This window comes from Anomaloglossus baeobatrachus, chromosome 5 (assembly GCF_048569485.1).
Source record: "Anomaloglossus baeobatrachus isolate aAnoBae1 chromosome 5, aAnoBae1.hap1, whole genome shotgun sequence".
NCBI lineage: Eukaryota > Metazoa > Chordata > Amphibia > Anura > Aromobatidae > Anomaloglossus > Anomaloglossus baeobatrachus.
In genome coordinates, this window is record NC_134357.1 from 360623021 (window position 1) to 360647546 (window position 24526).

Sequence of the window (24526 nt, forward strand, 5' to 3'; positions counted from 1 at the left end):
CATGTCATACAGAGGGCATACGCATGTCACACGGATCCTTGACACTTGCATACAGTGTCGGACTAGCTACCGGAGGAATCTCCAGTAATACCAGGCTTGGCCGCGGTTACATGCACTGAACTCCGGAGCTGTCACCTGAGCTCCGGAGTGCAGCCTGGACTGAACAGCGAGTGCTGAGTAATTGATTCCCCGGCGATTGCTGTTCAGTTCATGACAGCTGCAAACAGACTGTGCTGAACTCTGGAGTTCAGGTGAGAGCTCCGGAGTTCAGTGCTGGGAACCGCGGCCAGGACTGGTATTACTGGAGATTCGTCCGGTAGCCAGTCTGACGCTGCTTGCATAAACACTCACATAGCATCCGTATGACATGCGAGGGCTATGTGAGAGAGAAAAAAACCCCATTGCACGCAGACCACACGCAGGACACTCGACTCACATTTGTAGCCGAGTATCGCGTGATTTTTTTATGATTCAATAATTTTTGATTAGGTTTTCAAAGTTTATACATAAAACAGTTCTAACAAAAACAATAAAACAGAATGTGCTGTATAGCATTACCTCATGCTATATCAAACAAATATAGACATATATAAAAAAAGAAAACAAAACAAATAACTGCAGTGATTTTTTTAATGCAAGTGGACAAGAGCCCTAAGAGAGACTTCCAGCTCATACATAAAACTCCAGTGTAAACCGGCGAGTCAGAATAAGGCCCTGTGCGCACACTGCGTTTTTACCCGCTTTTTATTGCATTTTTGCGGCTGAAATTTCTTGAGAAAATGGTTGTAACCTTTCTGCAGACATTGCCCAGCAAAACCTATGGGAAAAAAAAAAAAAAAAAAGCTGTGCGCACACTTTTTTTTTTCCCAAGAAAATTCTTTCTGCAGAATTTGAGAAAAAGATTGAGCATGTCACTTCTTTTCTGCAGGTACCTGGATGTTTTGCCATAGATAATGGTAAAAAAAAAAGCGCAGGGACCAACATGCGGGAAAAAACGCACCAAAACGCGGTAAAAACGCATGCGCTTTTCAGTGCGTTGTTGGTGAGTTTTCTAAACGCAAGTGCGCTAATCTTTCAGACCCAAGAATTTCTTGAGAAAAATCCTTTTTCTAGTGTGAACAGAGCCTAAAAGTCACGAGCCCCAGCACAGGAATACAGCGATCGCCGAGTATATTACTGACCTAAGGCTATGTGCCCACGCTGCGGAAAATGCGTGGATTTTGCCGCGGATTTCTCGCGGAAAAGCTGCGGATTTTCCAGAAATCTGCAGCACAGCTACTCCCCAGTCATTTCTATGGCATTTGGGAAATGCTGTGCCCACGCTGCGGATTTTTCTGCAGCGGAAATCGTGCAGAAAAATCTGCAGCATGTCAATTATTGTTGCGGATTTCTCCGCAGGGTCCCATATACTTACTTGCCTTGATAGAGACCAGAGTCACTTTCTCCGTCCGGTGTAGCGGCAGCAGCGCGGTGGATCCAGCCAGGTACAGGCAGGAAGAGGTGGGCGGGGCCTGCACGAGCTCCGGTCATGTGACAGCCGGAGCTCATTCAGGCCCGCCCACCTCCAGCACAGTGAACCAGACGCTGCCTGACAGTGACCCGGCCGCCGGAAAGCGAGGTGCTGCATGATGGATGTAAGTATGAGCACCCCGATCACTGCAGCGCTTGTTCTGCATTGAGGATGCAGTGCCGAAGCAATGGTACTGTATCCTCAATGCAGAATGCCCGCACCATATCCGCACAACATTCCACTGTATATCCGCAGCATTGAAACAGAGAAAGTTCTGTTGCGGATTTCTGGGAGCACCTGCGGAATGTCTTGCAGATATAACCGCAGGACACTGTCCCCGTGGGCACATAGCCTTAGGCTAATTTCACACATCAGTTATTGGCATCAGGCACAATCCGGCTTATGCCTGATACAATGGATCCGGCGCAGAATATGCAAAAACTGATGTGCCTGATCCTTTTTTTTGACGGTTCCAATATACCTGATCCGTCAAAAAACGGATCCGGCGCATCCGTTTTGCATCCTTTTCGTCCGTTTTTTTTCAATACATTGGAGCATGCTCAGTTTACAAAAACTGATCCGGCGGCCGCATCCGTTTTTTACCGCATTACGTCGGATCCGGCGTCCATAGGCTTCCATTGTAAAACACGCCGCATCTCCGGCGCGATGCACTTTTTTTTGCCGGACAAAAAAACGTTACAAGATACGTTCCCTTCGGCCGCCGCTTTAGGCAATTATGACGGATACGGCAAAAGCCGGATGCAACGCAAGGCCATCAGGCACAATCCGGCGCTAATACAAATCAATGGGGATAAAACGGATCTGGCGCTGGATCCGTTTTACCCGTTTTTTTCTGGATTGTGCCTGATGGAAAAAAACTGATGTGTGAAATTAGTCTTACACTCCACATTTACACAAGATTAGGCGTTAAAAAGCTTTGTTGGTATTGCTTCATAAACTATCACAGTATAATGTTCAGTTTTCGTACAGGAGACCACCCTTTTAAGCCATGTTTATGGTCTGCTTCAAATCCGCTTCTCACATCATAACTTTTGGAAGCTGTACCCATCGCTTTAGAGAAAGTTGTAGTGATTTTTCTTGCATTTCTGGATCTGTATCCATCAGAATATTTCCAGGAGTATTAGTAGGAGTCATTTATAGATGTCGTATATCCTTATTGCACCCGGAAGCACATAATAAAGACACTGGACTCCAGCATCCATATATAGCTGATTTATTTGAGCCCCACTCCCCACAAATAAATAAAATGTACAAACAGAAATGGAATAAAACAAAGATAAACAGTGCATCAATATACTTAAAAGAGGCAGGCGGGCAATGTCCAGTGCAAAGGCTGCTGTTAATTAACCTCATAGTAACTGGGGAGGCCAACAGCAGGGGTTTAGAAGCCCCATCAGAGCGTTTAATGGTTACATAGATATCTCACAACACTCCATTTCCAAATTCTCTACAATCATTACATATTGCAAGAAAAGTTAGGGGTCAAAAACCATATTGGGCAAGGGAGACTGATATTAAAGGGAACCTGTCACCAGGTTTTTTCTACCCCATCTGAGAGCAGCATAATGTAGAGACCCTGATTCCAGCAATGTGTCACTTACTGAGCTGTTTGCAGTCATTTTTATAAAATCCATGTTTTCTCTGCTGAAGAACTAGCAGTTATACAGAACTCATGAATATGCTGGACTACCAGGCAGCAGGTCAAGTAGTCCTCTAATGATAATCTACTGCTGATTAGGTAGTGATTTTATCAAACAACACTAAGAAGCTCAATAAGTGACACATCGCTGGAATCTGGATCTCTAAGTTATGCTGCTTTCAGATTAAGCGGCAAAAACCTGGTGACAGATTCCCTTTAAGAAAGCTTGTTCAACTTGCTATGGTCTTTTGCAGATGCTATGGGGTTAAAGAGATCACAGCTCACTCGCCATAAATATGTTATTTTTTTTGTACCCAGTGTAAATGTCCCTGTTCTCCTGAATTCTGGAGTGTTTTACTTCTAGTTCTATGGCTCCTCCCTCGCTGTATATAAATCTAGTCTTGTTAGCCAAGAGGGCGTGATCCTCAAGAAGACTCCCATAGAGAAGAGTTGTTATCCAAGTGGGCTAGATTTACATACGAGAACAGGGGGCTATATCTTACAAATGGAGATGTGCTGAATCCAAAATAAAAGAAAAAAAATCATTTAGAAGAACAGCTACAAAGACACCATGTAACATAATCACATATTTACGGGAGGTGACGGATCCACTTTGTGTGTACCAATGATATCACCAGTGACTTATCATACCTGCTAAAATATATAAAAGGCCACTGTGTACATGGAGAGTGTGAAGATCATTTTCTAGTATCTTACTCATCTGCAGAGCATTATCAGTGCGCAAAGTGACAAGATCCTGTTGTAATATCTGAATACACAGGCCTTTTGTACCTCTAATGACCATCCATATTAATATCTGCACCATCACTAGTATGGGGAGGATTAGTTACTGAGTGGCGAGACTTATCATATGAGAGAAAACGGCACTTCAATAATTAGGCTTGTAAGATATATAAAAAAAAAATCTTCACGCTTTAGTTTACACTAATAGACCTTTTGGGTTCTTTCTGGTAGGTCTTTTTCATACACGATACTGTAAACGCCCATTATGCCGTGTTTGTAAAGGAAACTATATCCTCCATAGCAAGTAAGAATCAATAGCAGAAAATGGATTACCACCCCAAATAAAAATGGCCAGATAGTCAGAAATTGGACAAAGATTGTCGATTTTGCAAAAATATAAAAGTGCCAATAGCTCAACGTAAAAAAAGAATTGGGCTTCGGTGCTACTGACTTACATGACCAACTTTTATCAAATGTCATTGCATTTACACTGGCCCATATGTATTGGGCTAATGAAATTCTTACTATTTAGGGGGCTATTACAATAAAGGGGGTTATCTCAGACTTAAGAACTCCCAGCAGAAATCTTATTGCCTGATCCCTTAGGAATATGTAAGTGGTATAAAGGACATGGTTCAATGCCCATCACCATCTTTCCCAGTGATGTTCTGATCCTCTTCTGAAACACATGAAGACGATTCAGGTTAGCCGGCTCCTACAGCATCTTCTGCGTGGACTGGAAGTCACTTTTTCAATATACGCCAATAACAAGTCTATGAGACTCGCAACGAGGCTAGTTTAGTAAAATAACTACCGCCCCACAAGGTAGACACTGAAGCTGGATTGCGGTTCAGAAGAGGACTGACCTTCGATGGGAACCAGAGAAGACGGCAAACAGTATTTAAACCCATCCAAACTGCACTACATACATCTTTGATAAGGGACTGGGTAATAAATATGTTGCTGGGAGTTCAACATTTTTGGACTTTCATTACCTTTGTAGCTTCTTAGGGGGACTGATCTGCAAGGGCTCAATATAGGCTGCTTTACACGCTGCGACACGCCAGATCGCAGATAAGATTTGCCGAGATCGCACATAGGTCATTTTTGTAGCGCTGGTCACATGTGCGATCTCGGCAAATCATATGTGCGATCTGGCGTGTTACATCGCTAACGAGATTGCTAGCGATGTCGCAGCGTGTAAAGCACCCTTGAGCCAAATTCACACCAATCTAATTTGATGACCTATTTTAAAAGATAGACCATCAGCAGAACACTGAATTGTCATATTAGATGTACCTCCAATCTGACCGCTGTCAGCCTGTGTGGCCATTGTTTCTGCTCGAAATAGAGTAAAAACATCTTATTTAATCAGTATTTGGCCATAAATGCAAGAGCATAGTACAAATTTACCTGGCTGCTTGCACCCTGAGCTAAATAGCTGGATCCAGTCATATTGATTGCATTGTACACTAATTATCCCATAGGATATAGTGCCTCCCTGCGTATGATTAGAAAATAAAGACATACGTGGGAAGTATAAGTGATTTAAAAAAAACAAAACAAAAACTGCAAGAGAAAGACTCAGTACATAGCAGCGTCTCCAATCATATATGATCCAATATTCGCGTTCCTTCTATCCAAACATGCCGCATTATATAGTGGCTGCATCTCGTCACTTCTCCAATACTGGTAACCATCAGAACCAATTCACCTAAAAGTAGAAAAGTGCTGCTTTAACCCCCCAGGACAAGTCACCTTTAGTGGACTTTCTAACCTAAACCAATAACGCAACCGTGTCTTCTCAACATTGCTTCATGCAGAGCAGCCTCGTATACTGCAGCACGTTTGTTAGAAGGGACCAGTGATTTTCCATGCCGCTTCACCTTGTCAAAATCATTGAACTGTAAAAATTATTAATATGCAGTCCTTAGTTGTTCTTTGGAATGTGGATGGACAGGCTGGAGATGGAACATATGGCCGCTCTAGTCCACAAATGGCCACTGCCATATCTCACCACATCCCACATTGTAAACAGACCTTCATCTACCCATCAGAGTTTTATTTCAGGATTAACGTTGCTTCGGTTCCATCTTTTTTCGTTAGATACAAGCCATGGTGAAGATGATACTCTCTCCGTAAGAAGGCATAAAAATAATCGGACACAAGCAAAATCTAGGGATTTTAAAAAATAAAAATGTTAATAGACTGACATAAGGGGGTGCACAAATTATGATGTGGAAATTCCTTTAGCAGACCATGACCCAAGGGGGAGGGGGAGGGGTAGAGAGAGAGAGGGAGGGGTAGAGAGAGAGAGAGAGAGAGAGAGAGAGAGAGAGAGGGAGGGGTAGAGAGAGAGAGAGAGAGGGAGGGGTAGAGAGAGAGAGAGAGAGGGAGGGGTAGAGAGAGAGAGAGAGAGAGAGAGAGAGAGAGAGAGAGAGAGAGAGAGAGGGGGTAGAGAGAGAGAGAGAGGGGTAGAGAGGGGTAGGGAGGGGTAGAGAGGGGTAGGGAGGGGTAGAGAGGGGTAGGGAGGGGTAGAGAGGGGGAGGGAGGGGTAGAGAGGGGGAGGGAGGGGTAGAGAGGGGGAGGGAGGGGTAGAGAGGGGGAGGGAGGGGTAGAGAGGGGGAGGGAGGGGTAGAGAGGGGGAGGGAGGGGTAGAGAGGGGGAGGGAGGGGTAGAGAGGGGGAGGGAGGGGTAGAGAGGGGGAGGGAGGGGTAGAGAGGGGGAGGGAGGGGTAGAGAGGGGGAGGGAGGGGTAGAGAGGGGGAGGGAGGGGTAGAGAGGGGGAGGGAGGGGTAGAGAGGGGGAGGGAGGGGTAGAGAGGGGGAGGGAGGGGTAGAGAGGGGGAGGGAAGGGTAGAGAGGGGGAGGGAGGGGTAGAGAGGGGGAGGGAGGGGTAGAGAGGGGGAGGGAGGGGTAGAGAGGGGGAGGGAGGGGTAGAGAGGGGGAGGGAGGGGTAGAGAGGGGGAGGGAGGGGTAGAGAGGGGGAGGGAGGGGTAGAGAGGGGGAGGGAGGGGTAGAGAGGGGGAGGGAGGGGTAGAGAGGGGGAGGGAGGGGTAGAGAGGGGGAGGGAGGGGTAGAGAGGGGGAGGGAGGGGTAGAGAGGGGGAGGGAAGGGTAGAGAGGGGGAGGGAAGGGTAGAGAGGGGGAGGGAAGGGTAGAGAGGGGGAGGGAAGGGTAGAGAGGGGGAGGGAAGGGTAGAGAGGGGGAGGGAAGGGTAGAGAGGGGGAGGGAAGGGTAGAGAGGGGGAGGGAAGGGTAGAGAGGGGGAGGGAAGGGTAGAGAGGGGGAGGGAAGGGTAGAGAGGGGGAGGGAGGTGTAGAGAGGGGGAGGGAGGGGTAGAGATGGGGAGGGAGGGGTAGAGATGGGGGGCGAGGGGTAGAGATGGGGGGCGAGGGGTAGAGATGGGGGGCGAGGGGTAGAGATGGGGGGCGAGGGGTAGAGATGGGGGGCGAGGGGTAGAGATGGGGGGCGAGGGGTAGAGATGGGGGGCGAGGGGTAGAGATGGGGGGCGAGGGGTAGAGATGGGGGGCGAGGGGTAGAGATGGGGGGCGAGGGGTAGAGATGGGGGGCGAGGGGTAGAGATGGGGGGCGAGGGGTAGAGATGGGGGGCGAGGGGTAGAGATGGGGGGCGAGGGGTAGAGATGGGGGGCGAGGGGTAGAGATGGGGGGCGAGGGGTAGAGATGGGGGGCGAGGGGTAGAGATGGGGGGCGAGGGGTAGAGATGGGGGGCGAGGGGTAGAGATGGGGGGCGAGGGGTAGAGATGGGGGGCGAGGGGTAGAGATGGGGGGCGAGGGGTAGAGATGGGGGGCGAGGGGTAGAGATGGGGGGCGAGGGGTAGAGATGGGGGGCGAGGGGTAGAGATGGGGGGCGAGGGGTAGAGATGGGGGGCGAGGGGTAGAGATGGGGGGCGAGGGGTAGAGATGGGGGCGAGGGGTAGAGATGGGGGCGAGGGGTAGAGATGGGGGCGAGGGGTAGAGATGGGGGCGAGGGGTAGAGATGGGGGCGAGGGGTAGAGATGGGGGCGAGGGGTAGAGATGGGGGCGAGGGGTAGAGATGGGGGCGAGGGGTAGAGATGGGGGCGAGGGGTAGAGATGGGGGCGAGGGGTAGAGATGGGGGCGAGGGGTAGAGATGGGGGCGAGGGGTAGAGATGGGGGCGAGGGGTAGAGATGGGGGCGAGGGGTAGAGATGGGGGCGAGGGGTAGAGATGGGGGCGAGGGGTAGAGATGGGGGCGAGGGGTAGAGATGGGGGCGAGGGGTAGAGATGGGGGCGAGGGGTAGAGATGGGGGCGAGGGGTAGAGATGGGGGCGAGGGGTAGAGATGGGGGCGAGGGGTAGAGATGGGGGCGAGGGGTAGAGATGGGGGCGAGGGGTAGAGATGGGGGCGAGGGGTAGAGATGGGGGCGAGGGGTAGAGATGGGGGCGAGGGGTAGAGATGGGGGCGAGGGGTAGAGATGGGGGCGAGGGGTAGAGATGGGGGCGAGGGGTAGAGATGGGGGCGAGGGGTAGAGATGGGGGCGAGGGGTAGAGATGGGGGCGAGGGGGAGAGAGAGGGCGAGGGGGAGAGAGAGGGCGAGGGGGAGAGAGAGAGGGCGAGGGGGAGAGAGAGAGGGCGAGGGGGAGAGAGAGAGGGCGAGGGGGAGAGAGAGAGGGCGAGGGGGAGAGAGAGAGGGCGAGGGGGAGAGAGAGAGGGCGAGGGGGAGAGAGAGGGCGAGGGGGATGGGGAGAGCGAGGGCGAGGGGGATGGGGAGAGCGAGGGCGAGGGGATGGGGAGAGCGAGGGCGAGGGGATGGGGGAGAGAGAGGGCGAGGGGATGGGGGAGAGAGAGCGCGAGCGGGAGCGGGGAGAGCGCGAGCGGGAGCGGGAGAGCGCGAGCGGGAGGGGGGAGAGCGCGAGCGGGAGGGGGAGAGCGCGAGCGGGAGGGGGAGAGCGCGAGCGGGAGGGGGAGAGCGCGAGCGGGAGGGGGAGAGCGCGAGCGGGAGGGGGAGAGCGCGAGCGGGAGGGGGAGAGCGCGAGCGGGAGGGGGAGAGCGCGAGCGGGAGGGGGAGAGCGCGAGCGGGAGGGGTAGAGAGCGGGGGAGGGGTAGAGAGAGAGGGAGGGGTAGAGAGAAGGGGGGTAGAGGTAGAGGGGGAGGGGTAGAGAGAGAGGGAGGGGTAGAGAGAGGGAGGGGTAGAGAGAGAGGGAGGGGTAGAGAGAGAGGGAGGGGTAGAGAGAGAGAGAGGGGTAGAGAGAGAGAGGGGTAGAGAGAGAGAGGGAGGGGTAGAGAGAGAGAGGGAGGGGTAGAGAGACAGGGAGGGGTAGAGAAGGAGGGAGGGGTAGAGAGAGAGGGAGGGGTAGAGAGAGAGGGAGGGGTAGAGAGAGAGGGAGGGGTAGAGAGAGAGGGAGGGGTAGAGAGATGGGGAGGGGTAGAGAGAGAGGGAAGGGCAGAGAGAGAGGGGGAGGGGAAGAGAGACTTCGTTACTATCATGGGCAGCGCTGGGTACTACAGCTAGTTAAAGAAATAAAACTCACCTGTGCCACATTAAATGAGAGCGTAATGGCATAGAAGAAATTAGAGTTGGCACTGCCAGCATATATCCACAAGTGCCAAAGGACCGGGAAGAGAAGAGAACACACCGCCAGCATACAGGAGACTATGAAGATGTTACGCAAAACTGCATGAATAAGAAGACAGTTATTCAATAATTAGGAGACTGTGGAAGATCTACATTTTTCCACAAGTTTTTTTTATTTTTTTTCCCAAAATGGAACCAGAACAATGAGGTGGTTATCTGTGCGCTGCTGTGGAACGATGGAATGGTCAATACACTGGTTGTAGATGAAAGTGGTTTTTTTTTTCAACGCGTTTCAAAGTGATCCTCTCTTCTTCCTTAGGAAAGCCACCAGGAAACTTCAACAGGCATGGAAATACACCACCTTTCATCTACAACCAGTGTACTGGCTTTCATTGTTCCACAGCAGCGCGGAGATAACCACATCATTCTTCTGGTTCCGTTTTGGATCTTCTACAGCGTTAGGCCTTGTGGTTTCTGCAGCAGCCGATTAACAGGTTCTATTCAAGATTGTGATAGACACAACCACACAAGAGAGCGGACACTTCACTTGTTTCTTTCTCAGTTACACCGGGTAAGACCCTATTGCGCTCGTTTTGTTCATAGTGTATCCCCAAGTTGTTTTTTTTAGTATTATGACAAGCCACTGCTTTCCCATCCATCCATATAATAGATTGTAGGGTTACAAGCACAGAGGAATAATCTTCGGCTGGCACACTTCTTCTATGTGACTGTGCTCCCATTATGGCACTGTAATACAAACATTCATCCTATACATGTCAACTTCAGTACCATTAACATTGGTTGCATATCTATAGGCTTAAGGGGTGTTCTCCACTTTGGATAAACCCTTATTTTAAGTGGTTCTCAATGACCAGATCACAAAATTACTATTACTGTAAGAAACTAATCAGTAGAGTTGGTGCAAATTGATTCGCACAATCTGCCTCCCAGCTCCTGGCATTCATGGCTCTTTTCTGACAAGCTGGCTTAATGCGATGTCATGTGTGTTATGCCGCCAAGGAGATGTCGCACAAGCCCGGCTAACGAAATGCTAAACTGCTAGGAATCAGTTCTCCGGGCTGATATCCTGCAGCCATAGATTACTAATGTGGCTGGTAGACTGGATCCTGTGAATTGATTCGCACCAATACGATAATCATAGAGGTCTTTCCAGAAACTTACACCTCGAAAGATGAGACCACATTGGAAGGAGAGCCATGTAGAGAGCCACATCCCCCACAGTGGGGTAGGATTTGAAGATGCAGATAATCGCAATCTGTATAAACATCAGGAATACTGGATGGTCTCTGCAAGAAGAAAAAGCCAAGCTAGCAGTAATGTCCCACAGGAAAATATCAAGGGAAGATAGGCTTCTGTACCGGTAAAAGGGGTTTCCCCAATGTTCCCCTTACATTACTGTTCCCTGGCTGTAGGAGGCCACCCACTGTTTATAATGTAGTGAATTATAACATCCCAAGATATTATGTACTATATATTTATGTAGATATACATACCTATATTAAATATATATATATAAAAATATGTTACTGTGTATGTTTTTTTTTCATCTGGCGATCATGTCACGTGGTCGGTCAGCCAATTACTGACTGTGGCAAGTTGTGATCAGTGACTTGCTGAGTGAGCACTAAGGCTATGTACCCACGGCACTATGTACCCGCAAATATATCCACAGGTACTGCCGCAGGTTTCCCGCAGCTGATCCCCAGTATCCGCAGCTATACAATAGCTGCGGGATTCCAGCGAAATATCTGCAGTAAATCTGCAGACATTCATGCGACTTACCTGCGGAAGTCCTGGCCTCTATCTCCATAGTGGAGAGGCGGGAAATCCGCAGGAATAATTGACATGCAGTTACGTGCGGCTGCGGGACATTCACAGCATATTCTGCAGCTGCACGTATCCGCAGCATAGACACAGACACTCCCCATGTCCCATAGGGTAACATGGAGAGTGTCTGTGCTTGCCAAAACCTGCAGATTTATCTAGAAAATCCAGATAAATCTGCAGGTTTTCCCGCGGCAAATTCCGCGGTTACAGAGTCCCATTGGCACATAGCCTTACAGTGTGCAGAGAATGGTGCCAGGGGGCTCTCTAGCGGGCAACGGATAATTACCTTAACCTGTGATCGCTTACAGTTATTATGTACTGATTCTTTGTTATCATGAATCTGACCGTCAATTTATTTTTTATTTCATTAATCAATAATGCACATGAAAATAAGCAATTCTGTGATCTATCTTATCAGACGCATCGGCTTCTTTTATCCTCCTGGACTGATACTTTACTCTCAATTCAAGGGTAAAATAGGTACTTAATAAAGATAGATTTCCCCATTGCCAAGATAGGAGATGGCAGTGCAGGACAACACAGACATTGTGCTGCCAGTTCTACTGAAACCAGTTCCGTTCTCCATACACTTTTATGATCACTAATTGCCATCTTTTCTCTCAGTAATGGGAACGTCTTTATTCACTGAAAACAGATTTTACCTGTGAATTAATAATTTTGAGATTTCCAGGAGGAGAAAGAAGCAAATTTCCCAGATAAGATATACTACAAAGTATGTGTACTATTCATTTGTGAAATAAAAATTAAACCGATGATTACTCTTTAATAACATTATTTATCATCTGGGAACCGCCTTTAATCCTTTTCACAAGTAATAGTTTACAGCAAAGTTTGGCATGAGTTATATGGGCTCACATACTTGATAAGAGCTTCTAACTATGATGTGATGTGCTATCAGAGCATACCCCCAAGCCAGAACAAAAGGGAGGGCTGAGGGGGGTGGAATCCCTAACACACGGGGCACATTCATGCTTGTTACTTACTTTAACTTAATGGTTAATGGCACGGTGTAAAAGAACACATTAATCTGAAAGACACAGACGAAGAATAGGCTGAAGTGTGCGAACATCTCTGCAAAGAAGTACCAGAACAGGCCGATGTTTGGGGTCAAGTCAGGAACGGAAAGTCTAGATTAGATGTAAAAAGACAGAATGGTCAGAACATGCTGTATAGAAGGGTCATGGCTCCAATATAGGGAGAACACAAAAAAACCCAGAAAACAAAAACTTAAGGTGGGTTGACCGGGACTTTATTTCTTTTTACTATGTGTCAGAAAACCATCAGACAGGTAGTTAAGTGGCAACTTCCTGCGTGTTGTACCCAGCACCGGCACAGAGCAGTGATGGACCACTCCTGCTCTTCTTCCGGGCTGCTCTGCCGGCATCATGCTGATTCACATCCGGCTTCACCCATTTAAGCAGCGGGGAGCTGGCTCTCAATTATCATGACGTCAGCAGTCACACCCTACACCGCAGCAGAGCGGAAAAGAAGCCGCCGCCACTCTGGACATTGAGCGGCATTTGCTTACACTAACGCCGGTAGCAGCGGTCTGTGATTGCTTTGTGCCGGCGGAGACTGTAGCTGGGACCTGTACAAAATAGCACAACAAGGCACTTTTATCCCAAACAAAAAAACGGAGCAGCAGTGCGCATCCTCGACCGCTGCTCCATTCATTCCCTATGGGATGGCCAAGTATGGCACTCAGCTTTTACAAGCAGCCCCAAAGAGAAGGAATGGGGACGCATTGTAAGTCCCGGAGGTCTGATGCCCACTGATTTATTAGTTAACATCTATCCTGTGGACGGTTAATAACGTATCTTCACTGGACAACCCCTTTGAGTAAATTAAAGTAAATCAACATTTCACAGCCCCAATTCTAAAGTACCATTCTAAATACTTGGGAAATATTTAACATGTCTATATGGTATAAGAATGTGACACGGCAAGCAATCTCCTACCTGGAATAGCAAAGCAATGGTGCGTCCTACGCTCATTGGTTTCCCCACATACCTACCAGTCATCCATAAAATACATGGGGGGGGGATTAACAAATATCAGTGTTTACTATGTCAATATTCAGCTACCTCTCTATATTTCTATTGTTAGAACACATAGAGCCCTTATTTCTTGCCCGCATAGTTCAGTTTAGTTGAATGTCGCTGTTGTGTACTAACAGAAGTCAGCTGTGCCCTATATTCAGCCGCCTGTGCCCTGGTAGATAGGAATTAGAAGTGTAATGCAACGTTACATATGGCTGTTGCATGGTAATAGTTTAATATACTTTATTTTTGCACTTATGTTACTACTTTCACCAAAGAAGTAATTCTACTAGCAGAACTATAGTATTTTAGTGACCTTAATTTTTGGGTTTTTTTTGCCTGACCTCATTGCTAAATTCTGCCTACTTACATAAAGCCATAAACAGAATGTACAAAGTCCCAGGAGTTCAACAAGAAGAAGGAATGGCAAATCAAGATGGTCAGGCTGCCCAGGTAGAGGGCGGAATACTGGCAGGTGAGAATCCAGAAGCTAGAGCTGGACATCTTCACAGGTATAAATTCTCTCTGAGAGGAAACAGAAGTTACGATAGTGCTCAAGTCAGCAGACATTACGCCAAGTTTATGACTAAGACGGTACCTGGAGCAGATATAAGAGAGCCGCAGGGAACAAGGTAACGGGGTACAGAGACTGGTAGGTGGCTAATGACAGGAACGCTGCACTTAGGAGCGGGCTACCTAAGGAAAAACAGGACAACATGAGAACATCTGCAGTTATTGCACACACCATAGAAAACAAAGACCGATATATCCTCAGAACTGGAGCCGTTAATACACAATAAGGTAATTCATCAGCACTGGCGTTTTGTACTATGGTCTGGATAAAGGGTGCATTGGAGTCAGTTGCACCCAACTCATTAAGGGTCATGTGAATTTCAATTAATTTGCATATTTCAGCAGCCGTGTGCTACTGTAAGAAACGTACTCCAGTCCATGATTGGAGTACATGTGGTATAAATTATGATGTACGTCCCCCTCTCAATGAAGCTCCAGCCATTTTTCAAGCTGACTGGGACAGACCTGCACAGTTTTTGCACAAAAAACGTTTCATTGAGGACTTTCAAACCATTTTAAGCCAGAATTCTGGTGGAAACGGTTTGATGAATCAGGGTGTAAGCATTTTAAAGCATACCTATTACTGACACAACGAGAGAGGTTATGATGTCTTAAGGAGGTTTTGATACTGTAAATGCCCTGTCACACACAGAGATAAATCTGCGGCAGATCTGTGGTTGCAGTGAAATTGTGGACAATCAGTGCCAGGTTTGTGGCTGTGTACAAATGGAACAATATGTCCATGATTTCACTGCAACCACAGATCTGCCAAAGATTTATCTCTGCGTGTGACGGGGCCTTTAGGCTTCTACTTTTGACACTTCCTTTTTGATAACACATCTTTCTAGGACAAAGGGATTATAGCTCATTCAGAAATCTGTTTCACGTACAAGTTCAGTGTTTTTCACAGATACAACTTGAACCAAGTATAGTTTATGGAGCTGAACACGTCCGTTTTTTTTTGTGGACCGATTGCACATGAAACTGCGGACACTTGTCTGATATTGATCCGAGTGGTGGATCAAAATGGGCTCCGTGTGTCCTTGAATAAAAAATTGGACAGCACTCTCATGCCATCTGAGTCCTGTCTGTTTTTCATGGCCAGCTAGTTAGAAGTTAGAGAAGCTTTTTTTTTTTGTCATTTGCTAAAACTTGGACCAAGCTCGTATGACACTGGACAAAACCACTGAGGAGAAGGGAATTTTGTTTACTTACCGTAAATTCCTTTTCTTCTAGCTCCAATTGGGAGACCCAGACAGTGGGTGTATAGCTACTGCCTCTGGAGGCCGCACAAAGAACTACACTTAAAAGTGTAAGGCCCCTCCCCTTCTGGCTATACACCCTCCCGTAGGAGTACGGATTCCTCAGTTTTAGTACCAAAGCAAGAAGGAGGAAAGCCAATAACAGTTTCAAAAACAAATTCAATCCGATAACAAGATCGGAGAACTTAAGAAACAACATGAACAACATGTGCACCCGAAAAACGAAACCCTAAGAACAAATAGGGCGGGTGCTGGGTCTCCCAATTGGAGCTAGAAGAAAAGGAATTTACGGTAAGTAAACAAAATTCCCTTCTTTTTCGCTCCTAATTGGGAGACCCAGACAGTGGGACGTCCAAAAGCAGTCCCTGGGAGGGTAAAAAGATACCACATGAACGGGCTGTCAGACAGCCCTTTCCTACAGGTGGGCCACCGCCGCCTGAAGGACCTGTCTACCTAGGCTGGCATCTGCCGAAGCGTAGGTATGCACTCGATAGTGTTTGGTAAACGTGTGCAGACTCGACCAGGTAGCCGCCTGGCACACCTGCTGAGCCGTAGCCTGATGCCGCAATGCCCAGGACGCACCCACGGCTCTGGTAGAATGGGCCTTCAGTCCAGATGGAATGGGAAGCCCAGCAGAACGGTATGTGTGAAGAATTGGTTCCTTGATCCACCGCGCCAGGGTGGATTTGGAAGCTTGCGATCCCTTATGCTGACCAGCGACTAGGACAAAGAGCGCATCAGAACGGCGCAGAGACGCCGTGCGAGAAATGTAAATCCTGAGTGCTCTCACCAGGTCCAACAGATGTAAACCTTTTTCAAATTGGTGAACTGGATGCGGACACAAAGATGGCAAAGTGATATCCTGATTGAGATGAAAGGAAGAAACCACCTTGGGAGAAAACTCTGGAATTGGACGCAGTACTACCTTGTCTTGGTGAAACACCAGGAAGGGAGATTTGCAAGATAACGCCGCTAGCTCGGACACTCTTCGAAGAGACGTGACCGCCACAAGAAAAACTACTTTTTGTGAAAGCCGAGAAAGGGAAACCTCTTTCAAAGGCTCGAAAGGCGGCTTCTGGAGAGCAATGAGAACCTTGTTTAGATCCCAGGGTTCCAATGGCCGTCTGTAAGGAGGAACGATATGACAAACTCCTTGGAGAAACGTGCGTACTTTAGAAAGCCGTGCCAAGCGCTTCTGAAAGAATACGGATAGCGCGGAGACTTGACCCTTAAGAGAGCTAAGCGACAAACCTTTTTCCAACCCAGACTGCAGGAAGGAAAGAAAAATTGGCAATGCAAATGGCCAGGGAGAAAATCCCTGAGCCAAGCACCAAGCTAAGAATATCTTCCACGTCCTGTGATAGATCTTAGCTGAGGATGGTTTCCTAGCCTGTCTCATTGTGGCAACAACTTCATGAGATAAACCTGAGGCCGCTAGGATCCAGGACTCAATGGCCACACAGTCAGGTTCAGGGCCGCAGAATTCAGATGGAAAAACGGCCCTTGAGACAGTAAATCTGGACGGTCTGGTAGTGCCCACGGTTGGCCTACCGTGAGATGCCACAGATCCGGGTACCACGACCTTCTTGGCCAGTCTGGAGCGACGAGAATGGCTCGATGGCAGTCGGACCTGATTTTCCTGAGAACTCTGGGTAACAATGCTAGAGGTGGGAACACATAGGGTAGTCGGAATTGCGACCAATCCTGAACCAAGGAGTCTGCCGCCAGCGCTCGGTGATCGTGAGACCGTGCCATGAAAACTGGGACCTTGTTGTTGTGCCGTGACGCCATCAGATCGACGTCCGGCGTCCCCCAGCGGCAACAGATCTGCTGAAACACGTCCGGGTGAAGGGACCATTCTCCTGCGTCCATGCCCTGGCGACTGAGAAAGTCTGCTTCCCAGTTTTCCACGCCTGGAATGTGAACTGCGGATATGGTGGACGCTTTGCTTTCCACCCACGTCAAAATCCGCCGGACTTCTTGAAAGGCTTGGCGACTGCGTGTTCCCCCTTGGTGGTTGATGTACGCCACCGCCGTGGAATTGTCCGACTGAATCCGAATCTGCTTGCCTTCCAGCCATTGTTGGAAGGCTCGCAGAGCAAGATAGACTGCTCTGATTTCCAGAACATTGATCTGCAGGGTGGACTCTTCCTGAGTCCACGTCCCCTGAGCCCTGTGGTGGAGAAACACCGCTCCCCACCCTGATAGGCTCGCATCCGTCGTGACCACTGCCCAGGATGGGGGTAGGAACGACTTTCCCTGTGACAATGAGGTGGGGAGAAGCCACCAACGCAGAGAGTCCTTGGCAGTCTGAGAGAGGGAGACAGTCCTGTCGAGGGACGTCGATTTCCCATCCCATTGGCGTAGAATGTCCCATTGTAGAGGGCGCAGATGAAACTGCGCGAACGAGACCGCCTCCATCGCTGCTACCATCTTTCCTAGGAAATGCATGAGGCGCCTCAGTGAGTGCGACTGACTCTGAAGGAGAGATTGCACTCCTGTCCGTAGCGAACACTGCTTGTCCAGTGGAAGCTTCACTATCGCTGAGAGAGTATGAAACTCCATGCCAAGATAAGTCAGAGATTGGGTCGGGGTTAGATGAGACTTTGGAAAGTTGATAATCCACCCGAAACTCTGGAGAGTGTCTAGTGCCACCTTCAGACTGTGTTGGCATGCCTCTTGAGAGGGTGCCTTTATAAGCAGGTCGTCTAGATACGGGATGACCGAGTGACCTTGCGAGTGCAGAACAGCTACTACTGCTGCCATGACCTTGGTGAAGACCCGGGGGGCTGTTGCCAGACCGAAAGGTAACGCTACGAACTGCAGGTGTTCGTCGTGTATGACGAAGCGTAGGAAACGCTGATGCTCTGGCGCAATCGGCACGTGGAGATACGCATCTTTGATATCTATTGATGCTAGAAAATCTCCTTGAGACATTGAGGGTATGACGGAGCGTAGGGATTCCATCCGGAACCTCCTGACTTTTACGTGTCTGTTGAGCAACTTTAGATCCAGGACGGGTCGATACGATCCGTCCTTTTTTGGGACCACAAACAGATTGGAGTAAAAACCGTGACCTTGTTCCTGAAGAGGGACGGAGGTCACCACTCCTTCCGCCTTTAGAGCGGCCACCGCCTGCAACAGAGCATCGGCTCGGTCTGGTGGTGGAGAAGTTCTGAAGAAACGAGTTGGCGGACGAGAACTGAACTCTATCCTGTACCCGTGAGACAGAATATCCCTCACCCAACGGTCTTTGACGCGTGACAGCCAAATGTCGCCAAAGTGGGAAAGCCTCCCACCGACCGAGGGTGTGGGAATCGGAGACTGCAAGTCATGAGGACGCCGTCTTGGCAACGGTTCCTCCGGCTGTCTTTTTTGGGCGTGACTGAGACCTCCAAGAATCTGAGCGTCTCTGATCTTTTTGAGTCTTTTTTGACGAGGAGAATTGGGACCTGCCCGGTCCTCGAAAGGACCGATAACCAGACTGACCCCTCCTCTGTTGGGGTTTGTTTTGTCTGTGTTGCGGTAAGGATGAGTCCTTACCCTTGGAGTGTTTGATGATTTCATCCAAACGCTCTCCAAACAATCGGTCACGAGAAAAAGGCAAATTGGTTAAGCACTTCTTGGAATGAGAATCTGCCTTCCAGTGTCTCAACCACAGGGCCCTACGCAAAACAACGGAGTTGGCTGACGCCACTGCCGTGCGGCTTGTAGCGTCAAGAACAGCATTAATCGCGTACGACGCGAATGCCGCCATTTGCGAGGTCAATGGTGCTACCTGCGGGGTAAATGCACGTGTGACTGAGTCGACTTGCACAAGCCCGGCTGAGATAGCTTGGAGTGCCCATACGGCAGCAAAAGATGGCGCTAACGACGCTCCAATAGCTTCATAGATGGATTTCAGCCAGAGCTCCATCTGCCTGTCAGTGGCATCTTTAAGTGCCGCTCCATCTTCAACTGCAACCAAGGATCTAGCTGCAAGCCTGGAAATTGGAGGATCCACTTTTGGACACTGGGTCCAACCCTTGACCACCTCAGGGGGAAAAGGATAGCGTGTATCTTTAAGCCGTTTAGAAAAACGCCTTTCCGGATAAGCGTGGGGTTTCTGGATTGCGTCTCTAAAGTCAGCGTGGTCCAGAAAAGTGCTTAATGTACGCTTAGGATATCTGAAATGGATTCTCTCGTGCTGCGAAGCTGACTCCTCTACAAGAGGAGCTGGTGGGGAAATATGTAACATCTTATTGATGGACGCTATAAGATCATTAACTATGGCGTCACCATCTGGTGTATCTAGATTGAGAGCGGTCCCAGGATCAGAATCCTGATCAGTTACGTCCGCCTCATCACCCATAGATTCATCTCGCTGGGATCCTGACCATTGAGATGAATGTGAAGGCCCCTCATAGCGAGCCCGCTTAGGTTGCCTGGGGCCATCGTCCGAGTCAGAGTCTTCACCCTGAGGTGTATGTGCCCGTCCCGGAGCTTGGAAGTAGTTCAGCTGAGGGGGACCAGGGGGCAATGATTGCACAGTGTCCGTGGCCTGAAGTACAGGCCTAGCTCGCAATGTGTCAAGAATTTGTGACATAGTGAGAGACATTCTGTCAGCAAAAGCCGTAAACTCAGTTCCTGTCACCTGGACAGCATTCACAGGTGGTACACCCTGGGTCACGTCCAGCAGAGGTCCCGACTGTGCCAGTGCCGCAGGGGCCGAGCACTGCACACAATGGGGGTCAGTGGAGCCTGCCGGTAGAAAAGTCCCACATGCGGTACAGGAAGCATATAATGTCTGTGCCTTGGCACCCTTGCGTTTTGTGGACGACATGCTGTTGGCTCTCTGCAATGTGAGAGAGTCTATAGCCAAAGGGCGACCAGCGCTATGCAGTACAAAGTATTTTCAGGAACAAAATACTAAGATTACTACTGGCACAAGAGGGGGTGAGCCCAGAGGGCTGCTTACCGCCCGCTGAATAGCGGGTAAGAGGCGCAGAATTCCTTGTCTGGGTCTCCCCGGCTCCCCTCTGTAGTTCAGCGTGTCAGCAGGAATGGCTGCCGGCGTCTGTGGAGAGGGGCGGCCCGTGGGAGTTCCCAAACAAAAGTGCGGGAAACAGTGTCCCCTCTGTGCCTATTGTGAGGGCTGGAGTATGTAAAAACGACTCCAGCCCTCAGCGCTGATGCACTGACCAGCGTCCCGCCCCTCTCCTGACTGGCAGGTCTGGGGGCGGGAACGAACGGAACTAGGCCGCAAAAGCCGGGGACTCGAGTTATCAGCGCGGCCGCCGTAAAAGCGCGGCCCGCGCTGAAGTCCCCGGCGCACCACAAGTGCCAGCCGCGCCGCAGTCCCAGCGGCCGGCGCGACCGTTCCCCAAAAGTGTGCCTGCTTCAGCGAGCTGAATGAGGCCATGGCACAAGCGCCGCAGCGCTGATGTCCCCGGCGCACTACAACACCCAGCATGCTGCGGTGTGAGCGCCAAATGCACGGGGACACAGAGTACCTTGAGGAAGCAGGGCCATGTCCCTGATGTACTCCGCTCCATCCAGCATCTTCTCCAGGGGCTGTAGATGGAGCACGGTCTCAGTGCCTGGAGACCAGTAAATCCCACTTCACCCAGAGCCCTGTAAAAAGGGATGGGGAAGGAATCAGCATGTGGGCGCCAGCCACCGTACCCGCAATGGGTACCTCAACCTTACAAACACCTCCGACATACAGTGGGGTGAGAAGGGAGCATGCTGGGAGCCCTGTATGGGCCCTCTTTTCTTCCATCCGACATAGTCAGCAGCTGCTGCTGACTAAAAACAATGGAGCTATGCGTGCGTGTCTGACCTCCTTCGCACAAAGCTAAAACTGAGGAATCCGTACTCCTACGGGAGGGTGTATAGCCAGAAGGGGAGGGGCCTTACACTTTTAAGTGTAGTTCTTTGTGCGGCCTCCAGAGGCAGTAGCTATACACCCACTGTCTGGGTCTCCCAATTAGGAGCGAAAAAGAAAGTCTGTTTTTCTCATACGTGAAAGCGGACATCTGAATGAGCCCCTACAGCAGGGGTCCCCAACTCCAGTCCTCAAGGGCCACCAACAGTGCATGTTTTCAGGGTCTCCTTAGTATTGAACAGGTGACAATTTAATCACCTGCACAGGTGATGATTCTAGCACCCATGCAAAGCTAAGGAAATCCAGAAAACATGCACTTTTGGTGGCCCTTGACGACTGGAGTTGGGAACCCCTGCCCTACAGTCTGTCTTATGGACTGTCAGGAATCTGATATGCAAATTGTCTGTTCAGTGAGGAAGGTACAGACTATCTATAGGTACCACCTATTGGGTCTAAGAGGAAAACTATTCTCCTTGGGGAGATTAACACACCAATCTGGCATGCCAGTAAGGAGACTTAGGGGTACTTTGCACACTACGACATCGGAAGCCGATGCTTGCGAAGCTGAGCGTGATAGTCGTTGCCCCCGTCGCAGCAGCGATATCTTGTGATAGCAGCCGTAGCGAATATTATCGCTACGGCAGCTTCACATGCACTTACCTGCCCTGCGACGTCGCTCTGGCCGGCGACCCGCCTCCTTCCTAAGGGGGGGTCGTGCGGCGTCACAGTGACGTCACACGGCAGGCAGCCAATAGAAACGGAAGGGCGGAGATGAGCGGGACGTAAACATCCCGCCCACCTCCTTCCTTCCGCATAGCCGGTGGAGGCAGGTAAGGAGATATTCCTCGCTCCTGCGGTGTCACACACAGCGATGTGTGGTGCGGCAGGAACGAGGAACAACATTGTACAGTCGCTGCAGCGAAATTATGAAAATGTCGGACACTACACTGATCATACGATTACAATGCTTTTGCGCTCGTTAATTGTTTCAAAAAGGATTTACACACTACGATATAAACTGCGACGCCGGATGTGTGTCACTTTTGATTTGACCCTACCGACATCGCAGCTGCGATGTCGTAGTGTGCAAAGTACCCCTTAAAGGCTGCAATGCTTCTCTGGGTACTATGCAAAGTGTCTCTTCAGGGAGGAAGGAGACAAACTCTGGTGCCACATATTGGAAGTAGCAATCCAAAAAGTGACCCTTTAACAAGCCTTGTCATACGACTTAAGATTTATGACAGATCATAACCTAAATCTGCAGACACGGTGTTTCGGGATGGTTGTCCCTAGTCAATGCAAAGTATGAGATCTGATCTGGCTACATGAGAGGCTAAGGGGAAAACTATTCTCCTTAGAGAATCGGATACAAATCTGGCCCCCAGCCCCACAAACTACCAGAGAAATTAGTGCAGCATTTGCTGGTATTCTCTCCCCCGTGTCTGTGTCTATCATAAGTAACACAAGGCTTTTATAGCGCCTCTTCAATCCCCTATGGAGGAAAACACTGAATCATCTGTGTGAATTTCAGACACCAGACTCACCTTTCACCGTAGCCAAGATAAATAAAGCAATTATTGCATTACTGATGGCGCAGGTAGATTTGGCCACACAGGATAGGACAGTGTACGGGTTCAACAAGTAGCTGAAATGACAATTAGCCATTAATGAGAAAGGCAGAAAAACATCCGCTCACTACAATTACTTTATTGTGCAGCAGGTCTAATTAAAATATAATAGAAGCAAAAGCAAAGCAAACCTATTCTTATGATACAGCATGTAACAGGTTAAAAATTAACCAGATCGCTGCCCATGAAGTGAATTCACAGCTGATGCAGTCATGCCAAAACCATTACAACTGGGATAAGAAGTCAGTTAATATGGCTGAGATCAAGAAATTATTTAACGTGGTTATTCAGTACTCGGATAACCCCTTCTCACTCTGAATGTTTACCCCTGTTCAAATAAAAACACTTGTCCTCGCCTCCTGTGCTGACGCCATTCCAACAGTGTCGGTGCTCACTCTCCTGGGGCTCATGTAACATTGCTGCGTCACTCAAGCCCTGTGCCGAATCATCGCTGACTTCAATCTCCCCACCTCCCGACAAATCAAACATCAAGAGGAAGTCAGAGCTGTGGCTGCCACTCCTGTACTATTGATGTTTGATACATCTGAAGGCGAGGATAAAGAACTGGCGCTGATTTGGCGCTGGACTCGTGTAATGTAACAATGTTACATGAGCCCCAGGAGAGCGAGCGCAGACACCGCTGGAATGGCACCAGCACCGGAGGGGAGTATAAGTGTTTTTATTTGAATGGGGGCAAACAGAGTGAGAGGGAGGTTTTCAGAGTAGTAGACAACCCTTTTAAATGGGTTTACCGAAACACAAAAAAGTATCTAAAGCAAATGTCAGAATAAATACATTCCTAAATAAATCACACTCCGTTTGTCTAGAGAGGTAATCACTAGAAAGAAGGGAATTTTGTTTACTTACCGTAAATTCCTTTTCTTCTAGCTCCAATTGGGAGACCCAGACAATTGGGTGTATAGCTATGCCTCCGGAGGCCACACAAAGTATTACACTAAAAGTGTAAAGCCCCTCCCCTTCTGCCTATACACCCCCCATGCTCACGGGCTCCTCAGTTTTGGTGCAAAAGCAAGAAGGAGGAAAAGAAGGGAATTTTGTTTACTTACCGTAAATTCCTTTTCTTCTAGCTCCAATTGGGAGACCCAGACAATTGGGTGTATAGCTATGCCTCCGGAGGCCACACAAAGTATTACACTAAAAGTGTAAAGCCCCTCCCCTTCAGCCTATACACCCCCCGTGCTGCCACGGGCTCATCAGTTTTGGTGCAAAAGCCCGAAGGAGGAAAAAATTATAAACTGGTTTAAAGTAAATTCAATCCGAAGGAATATCGGAGAACTGAAACCATTTAACATGAACAACATGTGTATACAAAAACAGGGGCGGGTGCTGGGTCTCCCAATTGGAGCTAGAAGAAAAGGAATTTACGGTAAGTAAACAAAATTCCCTTCTTCTTTGTCGCTCCTTATTGGGAGACCCAGACAATTGGGACATCCAAAAGCAGTCCCTGGGTGGGTAAATAATACCTCATAATAGAGCCGTAACGGCTCCGTCCTACAGGTGGGCAACTGCCGCCTGAAGGACTCGCCTACCTAGGCTGGCATCTGCCGAAGCATAGGTATGCACCTGATAGTGTTTCGTGAAAGTGTGCAGGCTCGACCAGGTAGCTGCCTGACACACCTGTTGAGCCGTAGCCTGGTGTCGCAAGGCCCAGGACGCTCCCACGGCCCTGGTAGAATGGGCCTTCAGTCCAGAGGGAACCTTCGAGAATTGGTTCCTTGATCCACCGAGCCAGGGTTGACTTGGAAGCTTGTGTCCCTTTACGCTGGCCAGCGACAAGGACAAAGAGTGCATCCGAGCGGCG

General features: G+C 49.3%; 1 protein-coding gene across 1 annotated transcript in view; it reads right to left on the reverse strand.

Annotated features, from left to right (window-relative positions):
- Window positions 1–2727: 2727 nt before the first annotated feature.
- PIGU (phosphatidylinositol glycan anchor biosynthesis class U) overlaps window positions 2728–24526 on the reverse strand; it is a 47646-nt gene continuing 25847 nt past the window's right edge. Inside the window, exons 6-12 of the mRNA XM_075349945.1 lie at window positions 22621–22721; window positions 13974–14071; window positions 13746–13900; window positions 12320–12463; window positions 10650–10774; window positions 9424–9566; window positions 2728–6089 (exon numbers count right to left, since the gene is read on the reverse strand). Of these exons, the coding sequence (XP_075206060.1) occupies window positions 5976–6089; window positions 9424–9566; window positions 10650–10774; window positions 12320–12463; window positions 13746–13900; window positions 13974–14071; window positions 22621–22721 (880 nt within the window). The 3' untranslated portion in view covers window positions 2728–5975. The remainder of the gene's footprint in view (window positions 6090–9423; window positions 9567–10649; window positions 10775–12319; window positions 12464–13745; window positions 13901–13973; window positions 14072–22620; window positions 22722–24526) is intronic.